Source organism: Oreochromis niloticus, linkage group LG16 (genome assembly GCF_001858045.2).
Source record: "Oreochromis niloticus isolate F11D_XX linkage group LG16, O_niloticus_UMD_NMBU, whole genome shotgun sequence".
Lineage (NCBI taxonomy): Eukaryota > Metazoa > Chordata > Actinopteri > Cichliformes > Cichlidae > Oreochromis > Oreochromis niloticus.
In genome coordinates, this window is record NC_031987.2 from 32703037 (window position 1) to 32727819 (window position 24783).

Genomic DNA, 24783 nt, shown 5'->3' on the forward strand with positions numbered 1-24783 from the left:
TCTTCTACTGTGAAGTCATGTTGTTTTGATAGACGCAGTGTTCAGTTTAGCATCGTCTTGCTGAGATATTCTTTGTTTTCTGAAAAAGCTGCAGCTTTTGTTGCTTTGTATCTACTTTTCACCTTGATGGTGCCTTTCCAGATGTGCAGCTGTCAGATCCATAGGCACCAATACCACATACCATCAGATATTCAGGCTTTTGAGTGCTGATAACAAGCTGGGAAGTGGGCGTGACATCTGAGCTTTCCAAACAGAATTTCAGATTTGGATTTCTCTGCCCGCAGAACAGTTTGCACTTTGCCTCGGTCCGTTTGAAAGGAGCTTTGGCGCAGAGACGATGGTGTTGTTTCAGGATCATTTTTTCATGTAGGGCTTCTTCTTTGCACGATGGAGCTTTAACCTGTATTTGTGGATGGCGCAGTGAACTGTGTTCACAGACAGTGATTTCTGTAAGAGTTCCTGAGCTCATGCCAGTTTTTCCAAAGGCCTCACAATTTTACACCGAGGAACATGACTCTGAAATTGTTCGTGTTTACTTCAGAGAACCTCTGCCTTTCATGCTCTTTTTATTTCTGTTGCCAATTAGCCAAATTAGCTGTAAAATGTTTCTCCAGCTGTTTCCTTTTAGTAGCGCTTACTTTTAAAGCCTTTTATTGCCCTCATCTATCAAACTCCAAATGAGATCAGTTTAAACATTTGTTATGTTTTCTCTGTTCTATTATGAATAAAATATGGGTTCATATTTATGCGGCACCCCAAAAAAAAAATTGTTTACAAATCCACTTATTTACAAATTATTGGATTGATAAAAAAATCCTAGAAAATCGGATGCATAAGAAACACAACACTGCAAAAGTAAATCACATATTATAAGCAATGTTAAAGAAAAATAAGTAGCATCAAGAGCAAAAGTATATAATTGTAAACATTCCATTAAAAATCACATGCATATTATAATCAGTGCTACATTGTACATTAAGTACTTGTATTCATACTCACACCTACAACACCACTCACTCTTCTCCTTATTTTTGTTATTTCAGCACTTTCAGACTGAAATTTTGAACTGAAGTCACTCTGTTTGTGTTTTCCATTTTTACTTAATAGATGTGAATAGTTTCACCACTGCTTCATGTGGATCCATCAAAAAAGAAATAAGTCATGAGTTGGCAGGTCCTTGCCAGGTGGGAGCAAGCTGGTGGAGCTGGCATGTGTAACGTTGGGCACTGGACCCAGCCAGTAGAGTAGTGGGGTCAATGGACGCTTACCCACGCCTGGCCATTATGCCGTAATCCTTCCTCGCTTTTCTGGAAAAACTGAATAGCACTAGAATCACTGACTCAATTTTTGGATCTCATTTTCATGACAAAGCGATTGTTCCCCTTTTGCCTCCACTGTTGCTGTTTATAAATGTGGGAAAGCGGGCATATAAAAGGCACTTGCTCAAAGGCCAGTGCAACATCACGACCTCAGGGGGAAGCACCACCATCACTCAGCATCACCAAGGCTATCCCACACAATATATCCAAGATGGGCAGGGTGAGTCAATGCAAAGAGTTTAGTTTTAATGCTTCAAAAGTGTATGTGGGAGAGTACGGAGGTTTGCTGCAGATGTTGTTTCCTTATACTCTCTTGTAAATTAAAGCCTCGCTGCTTGTTTGAGCAGCTGTTAGTAGTGTTAACAGTGGCTTTGCTTTGGAAATGTCTGAGCTTTCATACAGGGACCAGGCTTTAGACTGCCTAACAGAACAAACGTGAAAGGTGGACGAGCACTGAGACTGTTACGCGTTCCCCCCTCAGATCGTCTTCTACGAGGACAAGAACTTCCAGGGCCGTCGCTATGAGTGCGACAGTGACTGCTCAGATTTTCACGCCTACCTGAGCCGCTGCAACTCCATCCGGGTGGAGAGTGGAGCCTGGGTGGTGTACGAGAGACCAAACTACATGGGCTACCAGTATGTCCTGAGCAGGGGGGAGTACCCAGAGTATCAGCGCTGGATGGGACTGAACGACCACCTCAGTTCCTGCAAGATGATCCACTTTGTAAGTCAGGCGTTGCCTGCATGCTGCTCTGCTGCAGGTGCACATTTTTTTTAGCTTGTCTGTCATTTGTTATTGACTGTGCACTGTGAGCACAGACTGCATGCTCAATGACAAAGAGCCGAAGTCTTCAAAACGTTCTCCGCAGGTGTGGAGTCCAACTTTTGAATATCTTAAAAGACTGAAGGCACAGCGGGCTCAGGGTGTCCCAAAAAAGCATTTAGTATGTGAGATGACATCCAGTCATGTTCATGCTACTGCAGTGCTTTGTCAATGGAGACCAGCGTGACATCAGTCTCTTTGTATGACCAGGCTTTGGTCCAGCTGACCCACAGCCTGCGGCCTCTTTAAATCAAGTAGGAGATGCGTGAACAGTTTGTTCTATTTATAAAGGCACAAAACAGTGAGCAAACACACACTGCAAACAATGAAGGATTGATTAATGTAAGGTATCTCACTGATTATGGCAAACATACTGAGTATACAGTCCTTCAACACACTAGTTTACCATGATCATCGAGAGGCAAAATATACACTCAGATACTTGTTTGTTTTTTTACTTGCAGCTAGAAAGACAATAAATAAACTTTACATTAAAGTGAACCCAGAGAGTCAGATGATCCCACTATGAGCAGCACTTGGCGACTGTGGGGAAAAGAAACGTGCTTCCAATAGAAAGAGACCTCTGGCAGAACCAGGCTTAGGGAGAGACAGCCATGTGCTGTGACCGGCTGAGAGGTGACAGCATCATTAAACACAAGCAAAGACAAATGAAACTAATGAACTACAATTTTTAAAATGATCAATAATTTGGATTAGCTTTTCTCTAAACTGCCACACTGTATCTGACAAACTTCAATTAGGTGTACATGTAGTGTACGAATTTTCCAGTTAGATGTGATTCTAATCTCCCTGTATCCTCCCTTTCCCTTTTCTTTTCCATGCACTAACCTCCATCTTCACCTCCTTTCTTCCTCCCTCACCATCCAGACCAGTGGGACCCAGTACAAGATGCAGCTTTATGAGAAGGCAGACTTTGGCGGCCAGGCCCTGGAGGCCACAGAGGACTGCCCCTCGCTTCTGGAGAAGTTCCGCTGGAGGGAGGTCAACTCCTGTAAGGTCTACGACGGTTGGTGGGTTTTCTACGAGCACTCCAACTACCGTGGACGTCAGTACTTCCTGGAGAAGGGAGAATACCGCAAGCCTGGGGATTGGGGTGCTGCCAGTCCTGCTGTCCAGTCTTTTAGACGCTTCACTGAATAATTTAACCTCCATCCAAAATGTTCAAAAGACTTATTACAATCTCTGTCTGGGCATTATGAGTTAAAAATGTGATTATAACCTTCATCAACCATGTTTGCGATCTCGAACTAAGGTCTCAAAAATAAAACCTGCCCAGTAAGCACAATGATGTTTCTGTGGATTATTTTAATGCATGTTTTGAACTGTTTTAGCACATAACTAAAGTTTATTCGCTAAAGAAAAAAAACAAGCCAACACCTAACGGCACAACGGTGGTTAAAACCGTTACCTCACAGCAAGGTCTTGGGTTTGAGTCTCAGCTTTCTGTGTCTCTGTGAGTTAACCCTCTGACAGACTGGTAACCTGTCCAGGTATACCCTGCCTCTCGCCCTGTGACAGGTGGGACACACTGTCACGGCAAACTCTACAACCTTTATTTAACAACACAATTTATTTAAAATGACAGACAAAAAATATACAAACAAACAAAACAAAAAAACAGGAAACATCTAAAAACATTTCAAGCATCCACTGATGAAATGCTGCCACCTGGTGGTGAAAGTTATAGTTTAAAAACCCACCTGTCCATTCAAGTTTTCAAATTCAAATTTCAGCTGGACTTCTGTGTCATAAATATTTGTACCATTAGGCGGAGTATAGAGCTAGTGTAGCCTCGACTCTGCACACTAGGAGAAGATGTGATCATCACTTCATAACAATCTATCAAACTATTGCTACATCGCTAATTTCAGCAACATATAAAAAATACTTCAATATATTTTACTCATCAGAAGCACAGACTTCTTGCAGGGTCTGTCAAAGTTGTATTAAATTTCAAGTATAAGTGCACTGAAAAGCTTTCTCAAGGCAAAGACTGGAATTAGTTGGGCTGACACCTTGTTGACAGCTAGCAGCGATGGTCAAGTCGGTAGCCTCCTGTTATCATAAAGGAAGAAATAAGCTATAATGACAAAACCATCTCTGGAACAGGCTGTAAAAATGTTTATTTCTGCTGTAAAGTTGAACATTATAATATGGGAGTCTCTGCCCCGAGTGGCCACTAGAGGAACTACAGTTTCGGGCACTTCTGCTTCGGCACCCTGGAGGTTGCTGCTCGGTCAATATGAGATGTTTTCTTACATAATTATGAAAATTACAATAGGAAGCAGGCACTTGTCTGGACCCTTCAACAGACATGACATAAGTCCACCATTTGGTACTTTATTTTGTAAATACTCAGGCTGATTCAGCCCAGCATGAGTTTGAGGTCCACAGTGACAGGCTGAGGGTTCCAGTGAGTCCCAAAAGAGAAACAGTTGCCTCCTCCACCTATCAAGAGCAGCTCTGGATCTTCTGAGTCCGTCACCTCAGAGCAAAATGAGTGGAGCATCAGAGGCCAGGGCACTGAGGTCTACACATGACAGGACATACATTAGTAATTGACATCGGAAAATTCAGTTCTGCTTTTTCTCACAGAAGTGGAACAGTGCTAGTTTTTAAGCAACAAACTTGGAGGCTTTAAGGCCTGAGGTCGATGAAGAACATTGGGTGGTGATAGATTTCCTTTAGAATAACTGTAAGTGCAATAAATGATCACTAACCGTGTCCAGACTGTACTCCATACTGCTGCGCGTGGTGATGTTGATCACAACAATGCCTGGCACGCCGTCTGAATGCATCCAGACTCCACCTACCACAACCAGCTTCTCTCCACTCACATGGGCACAGTGAGAGTATCTAAAACAAAGCACACAATGGAAATCTCATCAAAGAGTTTCTTAAACAGAAACTTGGAGTTTGGTTATGGTGTCTGAGGCACGACAGACCTGGGTACAGGAGGGGGCCGCACATCTATTCTCTCCCAGCAGAAGCCTCTTTCAGTTGGTGTCAGGACTACCATGTCACCCAGGGGCACCCCTGCTCTGCTCAGCCCTCCAAACACCACACCACCACCTTTATATGAGCATGCAGAGTGAGAGTGACGAGCCTCTGGTGCTACACCCTCTACTGGGATCTGTAAATGACACCCACTGGTCATGTATGAGTCATGTGCACATTATGTTCCTGCTCCATACTTTTATTCTTGAAATCTACTACATGACTCCTTCAAAATATACCTGACATATCTAATATGTGGAGGTTTATATGCATACGGGCCCCGTGTGACGTGATAATAAACTTCTGCATGCAACATTAAGAATCTGGGTTTAAAATTGTAACAAAAAGCAAACCTCAGTCCAGTGCTGCTGGTCGACACTCAGGAAGTATCCGTCACCCAAAACAGCCCCTGATTGGTTCTTTCCACCAAACACAAACACAAACTCTTTGCCTGCAGAAATGTGAGAGGGATTCAGTGTGTAACGAAAAGCATAGATGGGATAAAAGACTGGCAGAGAGAAGGTGGAGCAAAGATGTGAGAAAAGCAAAAAGCAAAAGAACAAATGGAATGAAAAAAGAGAAAAAGAAAGAAAAAGCTACAAACAGGAAGAGAAAAAAGAAAGTGTAAGACAGAAGGAGCCAATAAGACTTCCTGTTTTCCCTCACCTCTGTGTCTGGTTAGGGTAGCAGAGTGCCTCCATCTTGGCGGTGGTGGACTGCCTGTACACATCATCTCCTCCATACAAAGCTTCGGTGCATCTTGGCCCCCTGACTCCAGAGCACCAGGTGCACCACAGAGGCTAAAGGTCATTTTGAAAAGGCTTCTGACCGGGTTGAGTGGAGAGGAGCGACCTCCATATACCACAGCACCCCCTCCAGGTATAGGGGTAACTGTGTGGTAGAGTCGCACATCTGGGATAAGTGAAGGTAAAATGACTAACTTTTCCTGGCTAAATCAAGACTGGCTGCCCCCCCCCAAAAGAAAAAAAACCCTCACCGATATCTGCTGATGGCTCCACACTGACGGACCTCCAGCCTTCCTGTTCTCTGAGCAGGAGTCTGATCGCTGCTCCTCTGCCTCCTCTGCTGGAGCCTCCTGTTAGCAGGACCCACCCTGGCCTCACTGACACAGAAGCCATCCCCAGCCCCTCCACACAAACCGGTGTGGTCCGAACACTCAGGGCTGTTGTGCTCCAAGAAGGGCCAACAGATGGCACAGGAGATTCTAAAGCAACAACACAATGTCAACATGCATACAGAACATCCCATTTCAAATGCTTGTTAGTGTCAAGTCGAGGAGTGGAAAGTGAAAGCTACCTGGAGCTCGAGGGAGTAAAGCCTGTGGCATCAAAGAGCCTCGTGATGCAGTAAGGATGAAGTAATGGGAACATTTCTGGTGCCACTCCTGAGAGCAGACAGGTGTGGAGTCAGTGTTCGAATGTACCCTAAGTCCACAGGTTAGACGCACTAACAACATGAAATTAAGCAGATTTTTTTTTTTTAAATCAATCACTTTTCATTATTTAATGTCATCATTTATTGTATAACATTTTGTATGTGTACAGTTGGCCATTTTTACATTGCATTTGAAATTAACTGCCCCTTAAAAATTATTATTCCCCTTATGCAGCTAGCTTGATACTGAAGTACCGCAACTGCAACTTATGGACACCTGCAGTCGTTCTACTGTTGTGCCGAAAAATAAAATGATGTTTTATATCTTCGTTATTTGAACTAACACCAAATTTTATCAAGTTCATTTGTAACTTTTCCATAAAGCTCTTCTTCTACAATCATTTAATGATTTTGATGTTAGCTACTGTGTTGACTGTTGCACCCTTTGTTTAATAGCAGGTTCAAAGATACTTTTTACCTTCATGATTCGTAATGAAATGTTGAAATCATTTGTAATATAAGTAAGTGGTAAGTGAGAGACAAAATAAAAGATGGGTGTAGCTTTCAGGACTGCAGAGTGAAGCCAGTGCGAAAGTGCCCGGGTTCAAAACCAGAACATTTTATGGTGAGGTGAAAGAATGAACCATTGCTACAAAATGCCGTCCATAAGGTTTCCCAAAAACCACAGAGAGTGGGCCAGACTGGACACACTCTCCCCTCACAGATGGAAACGGTGTGGTTGTAGAGTCAAATAACCCTAACATCATCATTGTGTGCACTCCTCCCCACAGAGGCTGACACTCAACTACAAACACAGATCGCTTCTTGAATAAGCACTGTGGTTTTCAGCTGTACTAACATTAATTGGAAAAGAGGTTTTCTAAAGGTCACAACAATAAATAAGCTTTAAGAAGTGGTTTAGTGATAAATGACAAAATGTGTAATCCAAACCAATTCACGTGAGCTCGTCTGAACAGTAGTGCACACTTTTATAGAAGATGCAACGCTGAGACCCAGCTGACCTCATATTCATCAAAAGGCTCCAGGCTCTCCAATCTGCATCTCTCCTCCTCAGGGACCAGCCCGAAGAAGAAATTATTCATATCCAGGCACACACACTCCTCCCAGCCCTGGAGACAAAGAAAAACCACATTTAACTGAGCAAGACTGGACACATTTAAACTTTATGATGTGTATTCATGGGATTAAACTTCACAGGAGGAACAGGAATGTTTTGAATATGCCTCGACTGTGGGGTTTTTATTCAATTGGCACCTGGGTCTGAGGTATGTTTCATTGAGATTGTGCTTGTTCAAAGAAGTGAAAAGATACAGGAAGTGTCTTGTGTATAGCTTGTGTACTGACCTTGTCCAGGAAGCGGTGCCGTTGTGCGGCGGTGTCTGGGTATTGTCGAAGTGCATGCAGAGTTGAATTGAGTTTCTGGAAATGCTCCTGCATGATCCGACCAAAGGGATCGTGAGGATGGATCTGCTCATACATAACAAAGAGAGACTGTGGCAGGAGCTTTGCTGCCCAACCAATGATGGCATCAGACCTGAAAGACACACAACATCCAACGGCTTTAAATGGGATTTGCTTTGATCATAAATTCTCAGTTTTTGCTACATATTGCCATCATCTAACTAGCATTACACGCCCAAGTGTATGCAAATTCATCTCTAGTTCACATTTTATACATTACTGTACCATTGTGTTTCCATGTAGGTGAGCACCACTTCAGAAAGAATCAGGGTAGGGGCAGCCCAGTCCAGCCCAGCTACACCCAGAGCCTCTTCCACCTTGGACTCCTCTCTAACATCCACTCCTAACAGACGGTACTGACTGCTGGACACATAAACAGGTCCTGAAGAAACACAAGCAGCCATTCACCAAACTAAACTATGCCATACTAACCTCTTACATCTTTTACCTGACAAATTATTTTTTAGACCACTAACAGGAAAAAAAAAGACAAACCTGTAAGTGACGGTGACTGGGAGTCTATCATCCCCCTTAGTGTTATATTAGAAGTGATGAGGGCAGCCTTGCGCTGAGAGACATCAGGAAAATCTACCTCAAACACAACAGCCCCACTCAGAGCTCCATCTCCACGTAGGCGGAAATACAAAGAGTCGAATCCCGCACCCAAAGACAAGATCTAAACCAGGGAAGTGAGGTTGAAAAATAAAAACACATCAGAATGGAAACCTATACAAAAGATGGGAACATTTGGTAACATGGAAGATGATGGTAGCCTCAAAGAGAAAAAGCTTTTTAAACATTAAATCAATGAAAGTTGAGCATTTTTAAATCATATTTGACTCAGATTCTATAGACACTTTTTGTTTTCCTTTGATCGGTGAAATGATCACTACTTTGGATAATGATTTAAAATAACTGCCCTAATAAGTGCCAAGAGGTATTACATGATGGCTGCTAAGTGACCTGCTTCCAGAAAGACTGATTGGACGATGCGCTGACAGCTTACCTGTCTTTCAGGGCATTTTTCTGTAATCTGAAGGAATTTCCTCACACAGTGGTCCACAGCTTTCCAGCGCACATAATATCCCCTGAAACATCCAAATAAACTTTAATTTGCACAAGACATTTTTACCCAGTACTTGCCTGCCAGCTACATACATACATGCAGTGTGCATCACCTCCCCTGCACATGAGAGTAATTCTATTGCCGCTTACTGTATAAATTTTGTTTGTAGAGTAAACCATCACCACACACATCCAGGGTGCATGAAAGAAGAGAAAACAATATCTGACCTGTTGATGAGCGGCGCTCTCCTGGCCACTTTGCACACAAAGTGTTGAAGGAAGGCATCTTTGAAGTAGCCCTGTGCTGCAGCAGACACTTTGCTCACCACACTGCTGTCATTGGTTCCCTGTACCTGATTTAAGGAACAAAGAGCCAGCAGAAATAAATCTCCCAAAACACAGCGCAAGACTTTTTAAGACCTTTAATGATCTTCTTTCTTATCCTTCCGCAGAGAGATGTCACATATACATACATATGATGCATATACTGATGTCATTATTTGAAAGTATGCACATGTGCAATGAGACTACTGTTACAGTGGTGGATTCTCAAATTAAACACGGCCACAGATTCAAATAATGAGGTTGGCGCATGCCTGAGAAGTCCCGAGTTTAAGGTAAATATGGCTTATTTTTAACCGTGAATCATGCAAAACTGGTCTAGGGTCCAAGAAACACACGGAGCTGTACTGTGATACATCTTATTCTATTACATATGTACTAGTAACCATCGTGCTGTAATAGGCAGAGACTGAGCTCATTTTTAATATCTTTCTTACACATCTAATATTGTTTGAATACAACTGCAATATTGTGGTTCAAACATCACCAGAAAAATATAATTGACATCATGTGGTTCATAATATAGTGGAGCTAAAGTAAACAGGTGTGTGTACACATAATACTGTTAGGTACTGAGAATAGCGAAACAACACTTACAGCGGTGTCCCTCCCCTTCTTCTGCGCTTTTCTCTTTGTTGCTGGCATAGTGGCGGCAAGTTATCACATAACGTCACAATAAAACACCTCCACGTTTCCCACAATGTCTTAAATAAAAGCAGACCGACACGTTTGGGTGCCTGCACAGCAGTGCACCGGTGACAAGTCAAACATCCTTCACGTGGTATTGACTTCTGAGATATTTCCCAGGAGCTCTCCAGCGCCCCCTGCGGCCCGGAGGCTGGAACAGAAAACCACGTGGTTAATCACTCAAACTCCAAACTCCATTCAGGAAATGTGTCGGTGTCTGTGCCTCGATTATTATGATTATGAATTTCTGCTAGTTATTGAGCAACTTTTGTCGACATTAAAACATTAAAATGTGACTAAAAGCTCCGGGTTAATATTATCAATGACTGCCATGTTTTTTCTACTTCCAAAAAAGGATTAAAATCTTTGTCGAAAATAAAGGCATTAATTAAATCATACATTAATTCATACAATGATAAAGAGTTTAGTATCTTTTTTTAAATGAACATTCCGGAATTCTCTTGTTTGGGAAACCATTTACCAGTTTGTTTGTTTTTAAAAATATGTATATATATTTATATTTAAATATTAACTTTATTTGAATGCTCCTTAGAGGTTATCAAAAATAATAACCTTCAGAGGAGCTTCTAGAAGGTTGCCAATATATTACCCAAAGAATTCACTACAATAACCCCATCTACGTTTCCTAGAATACCCTTTAAAGATCGGAAAAAATATAACCAGACGAGAAAGAACGTTTCCAGAGGGGGTGATGTGTTTTCTGAGAATGAATCATTTCTGCGAATTTGTCATTCTTACTGTGAGCAGTAATTTGATCGTCGCACTTGTGTTCTGTGACTCTTATAATTGATCTAAATCTGTATTAGTAAAAACTGTCATATAAAGACGAGGAAAAAAAAATCAAAGGATATGCGGCTCTTCTTTTCTTCCCAGAATTGACAATGCGGCACTCAGTGCGCATGCGTCAATTTCCAGGAAGCGTTAACATTTTTTTCTTCCACCAGCTGATAGCCAAATTGTCAACAGTTAAGTCAGCGCTACCCGCACGGCTGAAACGACACTATACACGGTAAATAGTCTTATGTTTTCCTCTCAGTACCTCTGTATTACTTATACGCTCGGCTGGAACGGCTGCGTTTCATTAGGCGTCGAAATGTGAGGCTTTGTTTCAGTTTTGTGTCGTCCGAACCGAATGCTCGGATCGCTGTCCCGCTAGCACATAACCCGAGATAAGGGTTGCTGATCTGATAACAGTCATTGTGGGAGTTGCCTCAACACGAGTACGCCAGGATGTTATCCGCCTGCTCTCTTGTCCTGACGCGTGTCAGCGGGGTGCTGAGGTTAATGTTTCAAATGGAGAAAGTGCTGCAGTGCTGGGGGGAGGGGGGATGTTAGCGTCGAGTGTCTGAGGTGGGAGAGAGCAATTAAGAGGCGCAGCATCCCCGTAAACTCCAGATCAAATGGGCCGCTATTTTCCCCACACATCTCTTATTCAGTGAACGCAGCAGCAGCATTTGAAGGTTGGTACACATTGTGCAATACAGTTAGGATTTAAACAGGTGCTGGATTATATGCGAGACCTCCATCCCTCCTATGAGCTTTAAATCTTTAGAACTTATTTCTGGATCGGCTTGGATTTCCGTTTCATGAGGTAAGGTGTGAACACATTCAGATGTAGTACACGTGAGACATTACAGTCGCAATTAAAACTTGTGGTTTTGCTTGATCGCATAGAAACTTCTAATCTTTAGAAAGTATGGATCCACCGGGAGAAGCTTTTCTTACCTTGAGGAAGAAGGATATGTGTATATAGGGCAGACAGTGGGTAATCTTGAACTGAAACAAAACCCTTCTGGCTTTTTCACACAGACAGAACACGACTAGAACAGAGGTCAAGACGTCGTCAGTGACACGGGTCTGTTTGGGAAGCAGCACAAGTGACCAAAAACACCTGTCTCCACTTCAGGGAGGAGGCCCAGCCCCCCTGCTGTCTCTGGTCAGTATGAGCTCCAGAGGGAGCGGAGGCCGCTCCAACGGCACACTAACGCAGACCAAGATTTGCCAGTTCAAGTTGGTGCTGCTGGGGGACATGGCTGTGGGCAAGTCCAGCCTGGTGCTGCGTTTCGTCAAAGGGCAGTTTGATGAGTTCCAAGAGACCACCATAGGAGGTAAGAACTGGGAGAACTCCTAATCAGGCGATTGATTGGGCGGGGGGGGTTAAGAACATCATAATGATCTATCACGCTTCTTTTTTTATATCCAGCTGCATTCCTGGCACAGTCGGTGTGTCTTGATGATACCACAGTGAAGTTTGAGATCTGGGACACTGCAGGACAGGAGCGATACCACAGCCTGGCTCCCATGTACTATCGTGGCGCTCAGGCTGCTATTGTTGTCTTTGACATCACCAAGCCGGTAGGTCTTGGCTGCACTGATATTTGTTCTAAAATATTGAACTGCTGCCTACAGGTATTTTTCAACATTCACAATTCATTTCATTTAGCTAAATCATTCATGTAAAAATTCTCACTGAAAGACCGATGTAGATACACAGAAATGTCTCCCACAGCCTAATATCAATATTAACCTGGAAACTCCTCGAGTTCTTTCCTCCTTTTTTTTCCTTGTCCCACATTCTCTACATCATTAGACATGGATATATTTGGTATCATTGAAATTCAGGAAGTTAGGTGTGACTATGAAGGTAGAGTAGGCCATCTGATAACTGGAAGGAAGGTGGTTCAGTCTCCAGCTCCCACGATCCCAGAGCTAGGGAGTTGGAAAGATAACTTCAGGTGAACCCCTGGCTTTTGAATTATGAAGGTGGTACTGAGTTAAATCGCCATGGTAACTTATGCTTCACATCTGTATATTCAAGATAAGACATTTGGCACATGCAAAACCACCACCTTCTGATGAATATCTCTGGGAAATAGTGTCACCATTCCTGGGAGCGCCCCTAAGCTCAGTGTCAAGCTTCAACAAGGAATAAAGATTCTTGAGCGCAGTGTGAATGATAGAAACTTTGAACCTTGCATCCAATTCGTGTACTGGCTGATGTTGAAACAGAAATTTGCATTTTGGTCTACTTAATGGTTTACAACGTGTTTTTGTATTTGTCCTGTGTGACAGTGTAAATCCACTGGGGCTGGGGCCTTTCTGTGTGGCGTTAGCAGCTTCTTCCTGTGTCTGTGTACACACAGTTCGACTCTGATCTTCTTGTGTTGTCATGATGGCCAGTGATACTGTAAAGTCTATGAAGTGACAGCCAAGATGTTTTCCCAGTTTTCCTTAATGGCTTTAAAGAGATTTTATTTCTATGACCACTCAAATCATGTGTCACAACAAATATATTACATTCAACATGTATTATGTGTTTGACCACTTCATATTTATTTTATGTTTATTAAATTAGATTTTATGTATACAGCACTCATTCACAATAACAGTGCGCAAGGATGATAATATCCATTGAGCAAGTACTTGGTGACAGTGGGGAGGGAAAACCCCTTTTTAACAGGAAGAGATCTCTTACAGAAACATACTTAGGGCAGCTTAAGGCCCATAGCTTCCTAACTGGTTCTGGTGGTGATGGGGAAAGGGAAGGCAGAAAAGAGGATATAGAGAGATGTTAAAATTTGCTCTTTTATTTGTAAAATATCTCACGGGGCCTGTCCAAGTTGCGACTGGTTTATGTGCTGTAAGCAACACCTCTTTCTTGGATTGACTAATCAGGCCGAGGACCACCTTTGTGGGATTACTTAGCCTGACTGCCTGTGTTAGACTATGCAAATGCAAGTAAAGGTAAGTTATCCTGGGCGCTCTGAGCAGGAGAAGGAAAGTGCTGTAGAAATTCCACTTCCCAAGTAGTAGTATCAGCTGTCTTTTATTTCAAATGTGTTTTCACAAGTGCAGCCCAAACACACTGCTTTGAATCAGGTCTTGCAACATTTTAATGGTTGTTATCTACAGTTATGCATATTTGTGTAAATAGCAATTCTGAAATCTATCAAAGCATAAATGGAAAACATTTTTGATGTCACACATCGTCAATGTTAGTTGTGACTTTGGTTTCACCTAGTTCTTTTATGGAAATTAACTGATTGTGTACTTACCCATATTATACTCAAGACTTTGTTTTTTTAAATTATTTTTTAACACATACTGTGTCTTCAGACTTTTACATTTTAACAAGTAACTTTAGGCTGTGCTATTTCTGTCAGTACCTCAGTCATGTTTCCAGCACAGAGGCTTAGAACTTACTGCCGTTTCATTTGAATGCCGCACTTTAGAAAGAAGTTGTTACATTATGCTGCCCAGCTCCATTATTTGCATCAGCTCAAAGGTGAAAAGTTAATCTCAGAGCTGATAAATAAATGCTTTTAACGATGTAATATTCATGCCCAATATGCATCATATTTGCTTGGTATCTCCATGGTCGTTTATCTGACTTTGGTTCTGTGTTTGTGCAGGAAACGTTTGAGAGAGCTAAGGCCTGGGTGAAGGAGCTGCAGAGGCAGGCCAGTCCTAACATTGTAATTGCCCTGGCTGGAAACAAGGCTGACCTGGCCGAGAAGAGACTGGTGGAGTATGAGGTAACGCACCCCTGTTGGTCCAAATTAAATCATAATCGATTTACTTCCTGAAGACAGAAGCAGTCCTATGGATAGAAACACCTTGTTAATGAAAGAGGTCAGAGGCCACAGTTGTTGGAGCTGACAGACTATTAAGATTCAAATGTTCAGCCTTGAAGCGGTTAGCTGTAACTGTTAGCCTGAAGCAGAAATATGAGGCTGCAAAGGGAATACCCTTGCAATTCATAACTGTAACAAAATAGTCCCTGGTGAATATTGTGCTTTAATTATCTCACAGCATGAATAGAAAAACCCAACCATGCTTGTTGCAGCAGTCTAGGCTGCTACTGTTGGATTTTAATGCTGGGGGGAATGCTTTCTGGTCTGACTTTGGCCCACAATGCTAGTCAGCTATGGTTTGAATGTGTAATGCTGTCACTGACCTTTTGGATCCCGGTACAGCCACATTTCATGGTCACTATTGTCTGAATCCACTAGAACACCTTTGGGATGTAGTGTATAGGTTTGTATATAGAAGCTTCCGGTGGAGCTACCCACTGTGGCAACCTCTTGTGACAGGAGAGCAGCTGAAAGTGTCTTTGTAACAGTGATGTCAGCATGGAGCAGAATATCAGAGGAAGGTGGTCTCCATGACACCAAGAACTGAGCTCAATAAGAGGAGCCATCCAGTTTTAGTTTATAATGGTAAACTGTATATAAAAGGGTACTCACCATCCACTGGTTTGGGAGTCCCCGTTACAAAGCTTCAGACCTTACATTCTGGCTTACACTAGACTATGCTGTGTTTTGTTTTGAAAATGATTATATGTCGAGCAGAGCCAAGGACAAAATTATACGTTAATGCTAGTAAGCTTGGTTAGCAAGCAGCATTTACAGACTGTATAAGTCCATTATGCCTCCTTAAGGCTACTTAAAATTAGAGATGGCACGATATTGTTTTATATCCAGATTGGATGTGACTTTTTTTTGTATGTGATGCAGAATTACAGTCATGATTTGTGAATGGAAAACAGTTTAGTTCCTTTCAGCTGCAGGTTTTAGCATTTGTACTGGTAGTTTTTTTTTAATACTGTGTAATAATTTGATGTTTTCATATGCTGAATGGTAAAGGAAGCCCAGACATATGCCGAAGACACTGGTTTGCTTTTTATGGAAACCTCTGCAAAGACAGCCATGAACGTCAATGAGCTGTTCCTGGCCATTGGTGAGTGTTATTGTGTTTTATATAAGAATAATTTCTTTCACAGAAGAGACTGAGATAATAGAGCCCTGCCTCGTGAACTATATGCTTGTCACAGTTTAAATACACCTCTTCTCTTTAATGTAGCAAAAAAGATGCCAAAAACAGACACCCAAAACCCAACGCATGCAGCCCGACATCGGGGAGTCAACCTCCAGGACCCAGATGCTCATTCCACCCGAGCCTGCTGTGGAGGGAACTAGACTTCCACAACCTCTTACCACCTGTATTCTACCATCCACACCACCACAGCCCTACAATCATCTCGTCTCTTTCAATCAACTTACAGGGGGTGAGCCTTTACTCTGCATTCATCTTCCTGTTCAAGCAGAGAGAATAAGAGGACAGGAAGAACACAAAAAGCAAGCAGAGATGGAGGACAGAGACAGCGTTTCACACGTGTCTGTTGACCAACAACTCTGATTCCACATTTGGAAAGACACGGTATAGAGAAGACTGAGATTAAGAGGAATGTGGAAGATGGTGGCAAGCCTGCTGTAGTATTTAGCACTAATTGTGAAATTTCTTTCGTGTTCACTCTGCCTTGCATCATTTTCAGTCACAGCTCCGATTGGCACAAACTGAGCAGCACATGTTGCCGAGTGTCCCGAAAGGAGAAAAAAGGGCCGAGGCATTAAAAGAGACTGCAGTCACCCCCCCAGAGTTTGCAGCTGCTTTGAATAAATACCAAATTGAACCCCGGGAATGATTTTGAACCCCTCTGTCCTACCCGACCCTCCTGTGGCTCAGTTTGTATGACACAAGTCAATTCATACCTATTTAATGTTCCATGCTCCTACTTCTCTTGGCTGCAGACTGATAAGCTCCAGCATCTCTGATTCCTCCCTTATTTAGTCTAAATGGTAACCCAAAAAGTTAAGATGTGAAGTAAACATTTCAACTTCTGACACGTTCTGAATTAGTGAAACTTGCTTTGCAAGTCTGAGAATTATTTATTGAAAGATTGAGGTACATTCAGTTAGTGTGAATAAGCTTGCTGTAGCTCTTTACAGCAGTAATATACACTGGATGTGAAGTGTATAACTATGACATGGACAGAGTTACTAAATCGTTATTCTGATTGGCATCTATAGCTTTCAATCTGGAAATGGTGTTCCCAAATGTCAAGGAATTGCTTAATTTCCATTGTCCTCCCTGTTTGGTTTCGAGTATGAGGCTTGTAATAAACCTCCTTGGTCTGGAGTATATCTGCACATGTTGTGTTCAGCTTAAATGACATAACTGTTTCCTTTACCTTACTAGAATGAGCTGTGTGCTCAGTGGCTGTCAAAGGCTTGGCTGAAGAAAATTAGGAAAGAATAGATTAAAAAATACACACAAAAAAAAACAGAAGTGCCTACTCCCCGTTTTCTTTCTGTCAATCATGTTTGGGGCTTTCTTTGAGTGTGTGCTTTGCAGACAAGGCACAAGACTACTCCCTGACGTTGGTTTGCACCATAAACCAAAAACCTGGCACCCCGTCATTAGGCTATACTGTACTGGCTCTTTGTATGGATGTAGAGATCCTGTCGAATACACTGTATGTTAAATATTGTCTTAATTTCACTGAGAATGTTTGTTGATTTTTAGCAGAGCACACTTGTGAACCTGGAAGGACTCTGATCAATGTTATAAATCAGTGGGATTTAAACACACATCTGTGTCCAGAGAAATCTTTTCTTCGGCTTTATTTTCACATCCAAGCATTTTGATGAGGAAAACTGAAGTCTCATTAAAACAATTTTCAAATAGTATGCAAATGGAAGGCTTAAAAAAAAAAGTGCAGCTCTTCTCAACACTAACAGCTCATTATATACAAGAAACGGCATCCACTGTCATTGTTCAGTGTTTTAACGTAGGTTCAGTGGTCTGTACGAGTAAGATGACAAGTAATTAAAACAAAGACTTGCTTTTTCCATCAGCACCTACGATATGTAAGTGTTCAATAAAGCTGTGAAGTCATTATTCTGTTTTAAAAAAAAAAAAGCTGTTCTCATCTTTCTGGCCTCTTTAATCATCTTGAAATTACAATGTCAGAAAAAAAAAATCAATGTCCTAAAAAATCTGGTTGGCTTAAAATACATAAAAATCATATTTAAACAACGAAACATTTTTGGTGGGTATAATTTCTGTGGAAACTGAATCCAGAAACTAATTCTCTTTGCTTGTGTACAGTCCACCTTTACGGGCATTTTAATAAAGCCATGCCCCTGCTTTGAACAGCTCGTGTGAGTAGCTGCAGGTACATAAATTAATGAATATAAACTAATGGAGAAGTGTACACTGCCTATCTATCCCTCACACTCATCATCCTCCGCTGCTGTATAGATCACCTGGTTTCTGCGTTTGATTCTTGGAGTTGGGCCTCTGCTGCCAGCGTCCCCACTCTCAATGCTGGTTCGTTTTAGGATGCGTGCAGCTGTGACGTCCTCATCGTCGCCGCTGCCCTGTGCTGCCCTGTCTGCTCCAAACTGAGCGTGAGCTGGGGTAGAGTGGGAAGGAGGCGGCAGGTTCATGAGGTCGGGCAGAGGAGGGGGCGAGACGCCGCATTTGGGCTCGGGTAGAACCATACGGCTGGGTGTGTGGATTTCACCTGCTTTGGCATCAAAAAGCTCGTCCCCTTTCACCTCTGCTTTCAACTCCTCCTCCTCCCACTCGTCTTCTATGGTGATCTCATCTGGATTAAATGAACCTGACAATCCTGAAGTATCGGTTGGATACTCGCTGGGCTCGTCAGTACTTCCCAAACTATCTTCATCTTCGTCATCGTCATCCTCTCCTCCAGTACTGCCCTGAACTCTCGCCACCTCATCTTCTCCCCGCCCGACCTGTGCATAGATGTCTGTGAGACCCAACTTGGCGCAAAGCTCGGTGGTCTGAGGGTTGGTGTTGTAGCTCGGGGTGGCCTGAGGATGGGGCTTGTTGGGGTTGTAGGATGGCACCGTTAGACTGAAGTTGTCTGGAATGCCAAGATCACCGCTCAGATCCTCCACCACCTGCATCATAGCGGCTTCTGAAGCGCTGAAGTCCCACCTGATGGGTGTATGCAAGCCAACATTATAAAAGAAAGCATGAACAAAAACTGCTCAGTCATAATGAGTAAAAGCATCTGAAGCAAAGGTCAGCAGAAATGACAAAATAAAAGTTCTGTTGGGTGGTGGTGCCACTGAACTCATGCAACTGTGGTGTAGTTACTTAGTGCTGGGTTCAGACTACATTATATTTCTGCCTGTCCATAAACCAATAACATGGCAGCTCATTATTAGGCTACACAATACTATCTCCCTGTATGGACGCAAAGACACTATGTGAAGTATTGTTTTGGCATCACTGAAAACATGCATTGAGCTGATTTAAGCAAATATTGGCGTCCAGAGAAATCTTTCCTTCTGCTTTATTTTCGTTACCATCTACACATACAAATGTATTTCCATGACTAAGCAGTGTGACACACTACAAATTGCTCCGCGCTCAGTTGTGCTTGCTGGCTTTGGGAAGAAGGAAAAGAATGAAAACCAACAGCTGAAGCAGTGAGTTTCATACTCCCTCTCTAACTTTCACAGGTCTAACTAGCTGCACCAGCAACTTCATTCTTGTTCTGTCGTGACGTTGTACACAGCTGAGCACTGTAGTTTAAAAAAAATTCCAGTGACTAGCTCTAGTGCTCCTATTGGTTATTAACGTTTTACTTGCGCTTCAAAAAATCATAAAAGTGGCATTAATTTGTGGAGAACATGTTGCCAAACAAAACATGCAAATATCCAACTTGTTTTTCCCATAGAGCTTATTTTTGTTGCTTATTTCGCCAAGGCAACACAGGTGGTGATAACATCCTACACAGATCCTGTCTTCCAGAGTGACCTTTCCCCTGCTGCATGACACTGACTCTATGTTCAAGCTAATGTTTTTACAAAGTCTTAGTTCTGGGAGACTGATGTTGTTGAAATAATGCAAGCAGCAACTTAACTCTGCTTTTACAGGCCTTGTTACTTTTATGTGTATTCGTGTGTACCGTTCATGCAAGCCATTATTCTCTGGGGGGTTCCAGGGGTGAGGAGTGGTCCTCTGTAGAGTGTTGGTAGCCTTGAGAATAGCAAGCCACTCTGGATCATATTCAAGACCCTCAGATGAACCTGGTCTTTCAGGAATATCCACAATCTGAAAAAACAAAAGGTGTTAGCTCACACACTTTAACCCAGACTCTGATCCTAATATATCAATTAAAAAAAAAAGTTGTCCCACCTGTAAGAATTCCCTGTGGGGCAAACATTTATCCAGAGACAGGAATTTGGTTACGTGTGGTGCACTTTTACCTTTAGGCTGAAAATAAGAGATCACCAAAATGATAGTTAGAACGATTTAAACCTTATTTAAATCCTTATTAGCAGCAGTAATTCTAACTGAACAACTGTCACCCTCACCGGATGCTGCATAATGGCAGCAAATTTCACATGAAGATGCGCAGAGAACCAATAGCTAGGCTGGAGGTGAGCTAGGAGCTCCTCTGCAGCAGGACTTCCCAGAGAGTTTGACTCCACCTCCTGACGAAGGAATTTCTTCTTTCGTAACAGCTCCTTCGTGCTGCCGTAGTAGTAGATTCCACGAGGCCAGTCATGGCTCATGAAAATGTCTATGGGCATCTGGATCTTAGCAGAAATAATCATGTAAAATTAACACTGTACATTTAGCTAAACAAGTGGATAATCATTTAGAGTTCTGTGGAAGAACTTGTGAGATTTACCTGTTTTAATTTGAAAACCTCGATATTTCTGATGTGGTATGCACTTCGAAGCGTTTCAGGATTATATGGAGGGAATTCATGGTGGCCTTAAAGTGAAAACATTCCATGTAAATATGATGCATAGCAGTGTAGCCTCAACTATTTGAAAAGCTAAACAAACAAAAACAAATACCCTTTCTGTAGTCACGTGATTTGAAAATGCCAGATAAGCCACCAATTCTGATCCCTTTGTAGCGAATAACACCAGCATAACCTGGGGACATGTGATTATATAGGTCAGGCCTGTGGCGAGTCAGACAAGCTGGCAAACAAATTTGGAATCAGTCAGTCTCTACCTAGATAATAAATGTTTGGTGCCACCCAGCCTCCATAAGGCAGCTCTTGCAGGTGATTGGAAGCCTCGTGGTTTCCTCCAATGAAAATGGTCAACACCGGAGCCGCCTTCTCTCCAGAATAGTACCTGCAACACAGACAATAATAAAGTTTTAAATGTCCTTACTCGTGTCTTTGATTTAAAAAAAAAAACAAAACACACAACATAAACAAAGAACTTACTTGTAAAAGGTCTGCATGGTTCTGTACTTGGCAGGCACTGCCATGCACTTCAAGTCTCCCTCATTTCGCACTGCCTGGAAGTCTCCACAGCAAAGCAGCAGGTCCACCTTCACCCCTTCCTTCTGCTCCAGATACTCAATTGTCTCATAAATCTTGTCCAGCTCCCCATGGCAACAGCCTTCTACTGCAATTTTCATCCTGTGCAAACAGATGATCTGCCAACGTGCAGAGAAATTCACATTCACACTAAAGGATGGCTTCTGTTCTCATCTAAACACCATCGGCCTCTGTGGACACAGTCAAGCTGAGGTCCACGGCCTCCTAAAAGATGATTTGGCAGTCTATAAAGACATACAATGGTGATGATGATTACTTTCACTTAACACACAATTTCGCTAAACTCTAGTTCTAATATACATTTCAGTTGCGATTTTTTTTCTCACATCTAGTTGGATTATAGTTTTAGTTGCCCTTTAATCACACAGTGGAAAGGGACTTTAATAACCTATAATACGGTGTTGGATTATCTTAAACAGTGCTAATGAATTACCATGTGACTAAAGCTATCCAGGAGCAATCGGGTAGACACCCGTTTAATTTTAGCGCGTGAGCAGAGCTCCTGATGGACTGTCATGTTTCATTTTTCTAGAAACAATAAATTAAATGAAAGGTATGCGAACTGAAGATGACCCTAGCACCTTTTTTTAACACATTAAAGACTCAACAATGCACGCTGCACCGGGGGGTAGCCCTTGAATACGTGCAGTAAGTAGTGCACGACACTTTTTATTTTTTATTTATTTTTAATCTGACAAATGTGTCCCATCTTGCTTTTAAGAATCCTCTACTTCGTATCCTCACACTAGGAGCTCAGGTCCTACGATACAACACGCAACAGCTAGCTAGGCTACGTAATTAAGCGAAACAACTCGACAGCGTACATGGAGGAAATTTGTTAAACCAGAGCAAAGTAAACGAATTGAGTACTTACAAATATGGGAGTATAATTAACGAGTATTTTGAGCCGGTTTATAATCCATAAAGTTGCAAACTTGTGCAAAAAAACATGCTTATGTTTGTGGAAGAAACGAACAGAATGAATTTTCCCACCTCGCCTCTACCAATACGAGCGCATGCGCAATTCTTCATCAAATTCTAGTATCTAGCAGTAGATTCCATTATAAATGTGTAGAATTATATTACTATACTTGTTGCTAAGACTTGATTTAAAAATATATTGTATTTTAAAAATTACCGTTTTTATATTTATTCCTTAATCTGATGCATAGTTCGCACGAGTCAACCTACTGTGTCGAATCAAATTCAAGCAGACAGCAACTACGTCACGTTTATAAACAATATTTACTTTATTGACAAGTCCACGGTCTGTCAGAGAGCTCGCTAAGTTAGCGGTGTTGGTTTTTGTTGCATATCTGCTACGGGACATCACAGCTGAGCCTACGGAAGAATATAGAGGCCTGTTTTAGAAATAACGCTAGCGAAGAGTTGTGTGATTAGGCTACAGTTACTTTTTAAAGGCCTCTCAAAGCTGCTCTGGGGGGTGGAGTGTCTCCAGACTGCTGCGCCGATTGGGGCGCTCCATCGGAGGAAGAGAGATGGCGTGCTTATTGGAGGCCCCACTCCGCATCAGTGTGCTGTCTGTGAGTGCCAGTCTTTATAATTTCAACTAGCAGTGTCAGGTTATAGAATGCAAGCGCCAACTGCGAGTAGCTGATTTTGTATGGTCAGCTAGAAGGTGTCAAGTATAAAGGTTTTTCTGTTAGCCATAAAGCTAAGTTAAAGGCATTGCAACATGTAGCGGTCCGCCTACGTAGCTGTTGTAGAGAATGACTTGTTTCCTCGCGTTCCCCGGGCGGGCGGGAACATTCTGAACACAATAAAGGGAATACATGCGAGTTGTGCCCGCTCGCCCCGTCGTTGTAATCTAAAACAAAATTAAGCGAACAAACTAGCTGTCAGTGTTACTCGGAATGAGTTAGCAGCTAATTGCTAAGAGTACCAGTGCTGTCACCAGTTTTGCAGTAGTCAAAACACGTTTATAGAATGCATCATGCACATTGGATAACAAGTTGTAGGAATGAGATTTTTATTCAAACCACTCAGTATTATTTGATTTTAAGTTATGCGCCGTCTTAATTGCAATAGCAAACTTAACATTGTTAACCTAGCTAACGTTAGGTGCTCCTGCAAGTAACATTAGCAACTGTAGCATACGGTTAAGCTAGCGAAGCAAACTTTGCTAACTCACTGGTTTCCTTACTCTTGAGGTGTTTTTATATGTAGTGTGTCGGCAGTCAGAGCTGTAGTAACTGGTAAGACTCTGGGATTTACTCTAGCAAGTGACACTCACTGCAAACTGTAACTTGGCTAATATAACGCAAAATGTTCCACGAAAAAGCGCGTAAGGAGCAATAGTGAAACGCCCCCCATGGTAGGTGTATGCAGAAAGGAGGCAGCGTGATTGAAGATATCATGGTAACTGATACTTTAGCATCTCAGCTTGACTCTTTTTTTTTTTTTTTATAACACGAGTTGATCCCTTATTGTGTATACATGCTTAATGCTGTGTAATTGTGAAATGAATGTTTGCCACAGTGGCTGTCTGAATGAGAGGTACACAGGTACAGAACGTGTTGGGACACCTTGTGAGCTACGTGCTGGCATCACAAGTGTGACTTCGTTGGCAGCTGGAGGACGTTGACTTCTCCGGAAAGTTCTGGTCAAAGCTGCCAGTGATATAAACAAAGTTTTCTGGTGTCGCATGCAGCCACCGGGTGCAGTGTCAAAAAGCTTTTAAAGGCTCCTGCCGTGGAGCCTGCTGTATTTTTCTCTGCGTGTAACACAAAAAGTGTTATTTTAGTTGTAAAAAATAACAATTTAAAACTGCCCTTTTTATGTATAATTAATTATTGTTTATTTAATGGTTAATATTTGTCCAGTTAGAAACCAAATTCCGTAGGGTTTTACTCTGCTGAAATATGTGCACTTTGTCTGTTGTCAGATGTGGAGCACAGCGTTTGATAGTGTAGAGAAAAAACACTGTACAAGGTAAATCCAGGGTGAGGTCAGTGATTTCTAAAAGTAATGTTTGTGTTTTTGCTTTGTTTTTTGTTCTAATGCAGGAAGTCACCGCCACCAGTCGGCATTATGTTGACAGACTGTTTGACCCCGACCCACAGAAAGTGCTTCAGGGAGTCATGTAAGTGTGGGTCTGATCGCGTATGACATATACACATGTAGATCAGGGTTTTTCCTGTGTCAGAATAGTTCTTATGTGAATACACACAAAAATACTGTCGCACCTTATATAGGTAAGGCAAGAAGTCTGTGCATCTTATAGAGTTTTTTTGTTTTTGTTTGATGCACAAAATGCAAACTTGTAAATTAAAGTGAAGTCTTACATATATTTTTTTCACAGTTTTCATTAATTCTCTTGGTGAAAGGCCAAAACCTGTTGGGTGGGTGGAGACATTGCAGAAAAATCTCTGCGTGTCCTGTTTTGTTTGTTTTTGATCTTGTTTTAAATTTTGTTTTACAAA

The 24783-nt window shown here is 42.1% G+C and overlaps 5 protein-coding genes across 11 annotated transcripts in view; 3 read left to right on the forward strand and 2 right to left on the reverse strand.

Moving 5' to 3' along the window:
* On the forward strand, positions 1–4472 carry crygs2 (crystallin, gamma S2). The gene is made up of 3 exons (XM_003456277.5): positions 1–1539; positions 1801–2043; positions 3031–4472. Exons 1-3 carry the CDS (start codon positions 1411–1413, stop codon positions 3301–3303), a joined length of 645 nt encoding a protein of 214 aa, XP_003456325.2. The 5' UTR covers positions 1–1410; the 3' UTR covers positions 3304–4472.
* Positions 3963–11698, reverse strand: lcmt2 (leucine carboxyl methyltransferase 2). Of its 3 annotated transcripts, none has more exons than XM_005475159.4 (15): positions 11192–11696; positions 10042–10282; positions 9331–9455; positions 9044–9125; positions 8533–8713; positions 8263–8419; positions 7921–8110; positions 7578–7685; positions 6478–6565; positions 6158–6385; positions 5827–6051; positions 5514–5611; positions 5109–5296; positions 4884–5019; positions 3963–4693 (listed from the first exon to the last, which is right to left on the reverse strand). In XM_005475159.4, exons 2-15 carry the CDS (start codon positions 10087–10089, stop codon positions 4529–4531), a joined length of 2019 nt encoding a protein of 672 aa, XP_005475216.1. In that variant the 5' UTR covers positions 10090–10282; positions 11192–11696; the 3' UTR covers positions 3963–4528. The 3 variants fall into 3 exon arrangements, with proteins under 3 accessions (XP_005475216.1, XP_003456343.1, XP_005475217.1); XM_003456295.5 differs by having other exon boundaries at positions 5827–6072; positions 11192–11694; XM_005475160.4 differs by lacking the exon at positions 5109–5296 and having other exon boundaries at positions 4263–4693; positions 5827–6072; positions 11192–11698.
* rab5b (RAB5B, member RAS oncogene family) lies at positions 11019–16851 on the forward strand. Of its 2 annotated transcripts, none has more exons than XM_003456278.5 (6): positions 11019–11161; positions 11962–12260; positions 12356–12507; positions 14565–14687; positions 15798–15891; positions 16015–16851. In XM_003456278.5, the coding sequence occupies exons 1-6, from the start codon at positions 11034–11036 to the stop codon at positions 16128–16130; spliced, it is 912 nt and encodes a 303-aa protein (XP_003456326.2). In that variant the 5' UTR covers positions 11019–11033; the 3' UTR covers positions 16131–16851. The 2 variants fall into 2 exon arrangements, with proteins under 2 accessions (XP_003456326.2, XP_005475218.1); XM_005475161.3 differs by having other exon boundaries at positions 11053–11161; positions 12059–12260.
* On the reverse strand, positions 16693–22817 carry dbr1 (debranching RNA lariats 1). Of its 2 annotated transcripts, none has more exons than XM_003456296.5 (9): positions 22590–22817; positions 21224–21438; positions 21004–21128; positions 20841–20921; positions 20669–20754; positions 20349–20573; positions 20170–20247; positions 19940–20085; positions 16693–18960 (listed from the first exon to the last, which is right to left on the reverse strand). In XM_003456296.5, exons 1-9 carry the CDS (start codon positions 22668–22670, stop codon positions 18219–18221), a joined length of 1779 nt encoding a protein of 592 aa, XP_003456344.2. In that variant the 5' UTR covers positions 22671–22817; the 3' UTR covers positions 16693–18218. The 2 variants fall into 2 exon arrangements, with proteins under 2 accessions (XP_003456344.2, XP_005475219.1); XM_005475162.4 differs by lacking the exon at positions 22590–22817 and adding an exon at positions 22215–22373.
* armc8 (armadillo repeat containing 8) overlaps positions 22676–24783 on the forward strand; it is a 19437-nt gene continuing 17329 nt past the window's right edge. Inside the window, exons 1-2 of one of the 3 annotated variants that reach the window (XM_003456279.5) lie at positions 22676–22884; positions 24367–24443. In XM_003456279.5, the coding sequence (XP_003456327.1) occupies positions 22840–22884; positions 24367–24443 (122 nt within the window). In that variant the 5' untranslated portion in view covers positions 22676–22839. Of the gene's footprint in view, positions 22885–23197; positions 23720–24366; positions 24444–24783 lie in introns of those variants that run through there. The other 2 variants (XM_005475164.4, XM_005475165.4) reach the window with 2 other exon arrangements.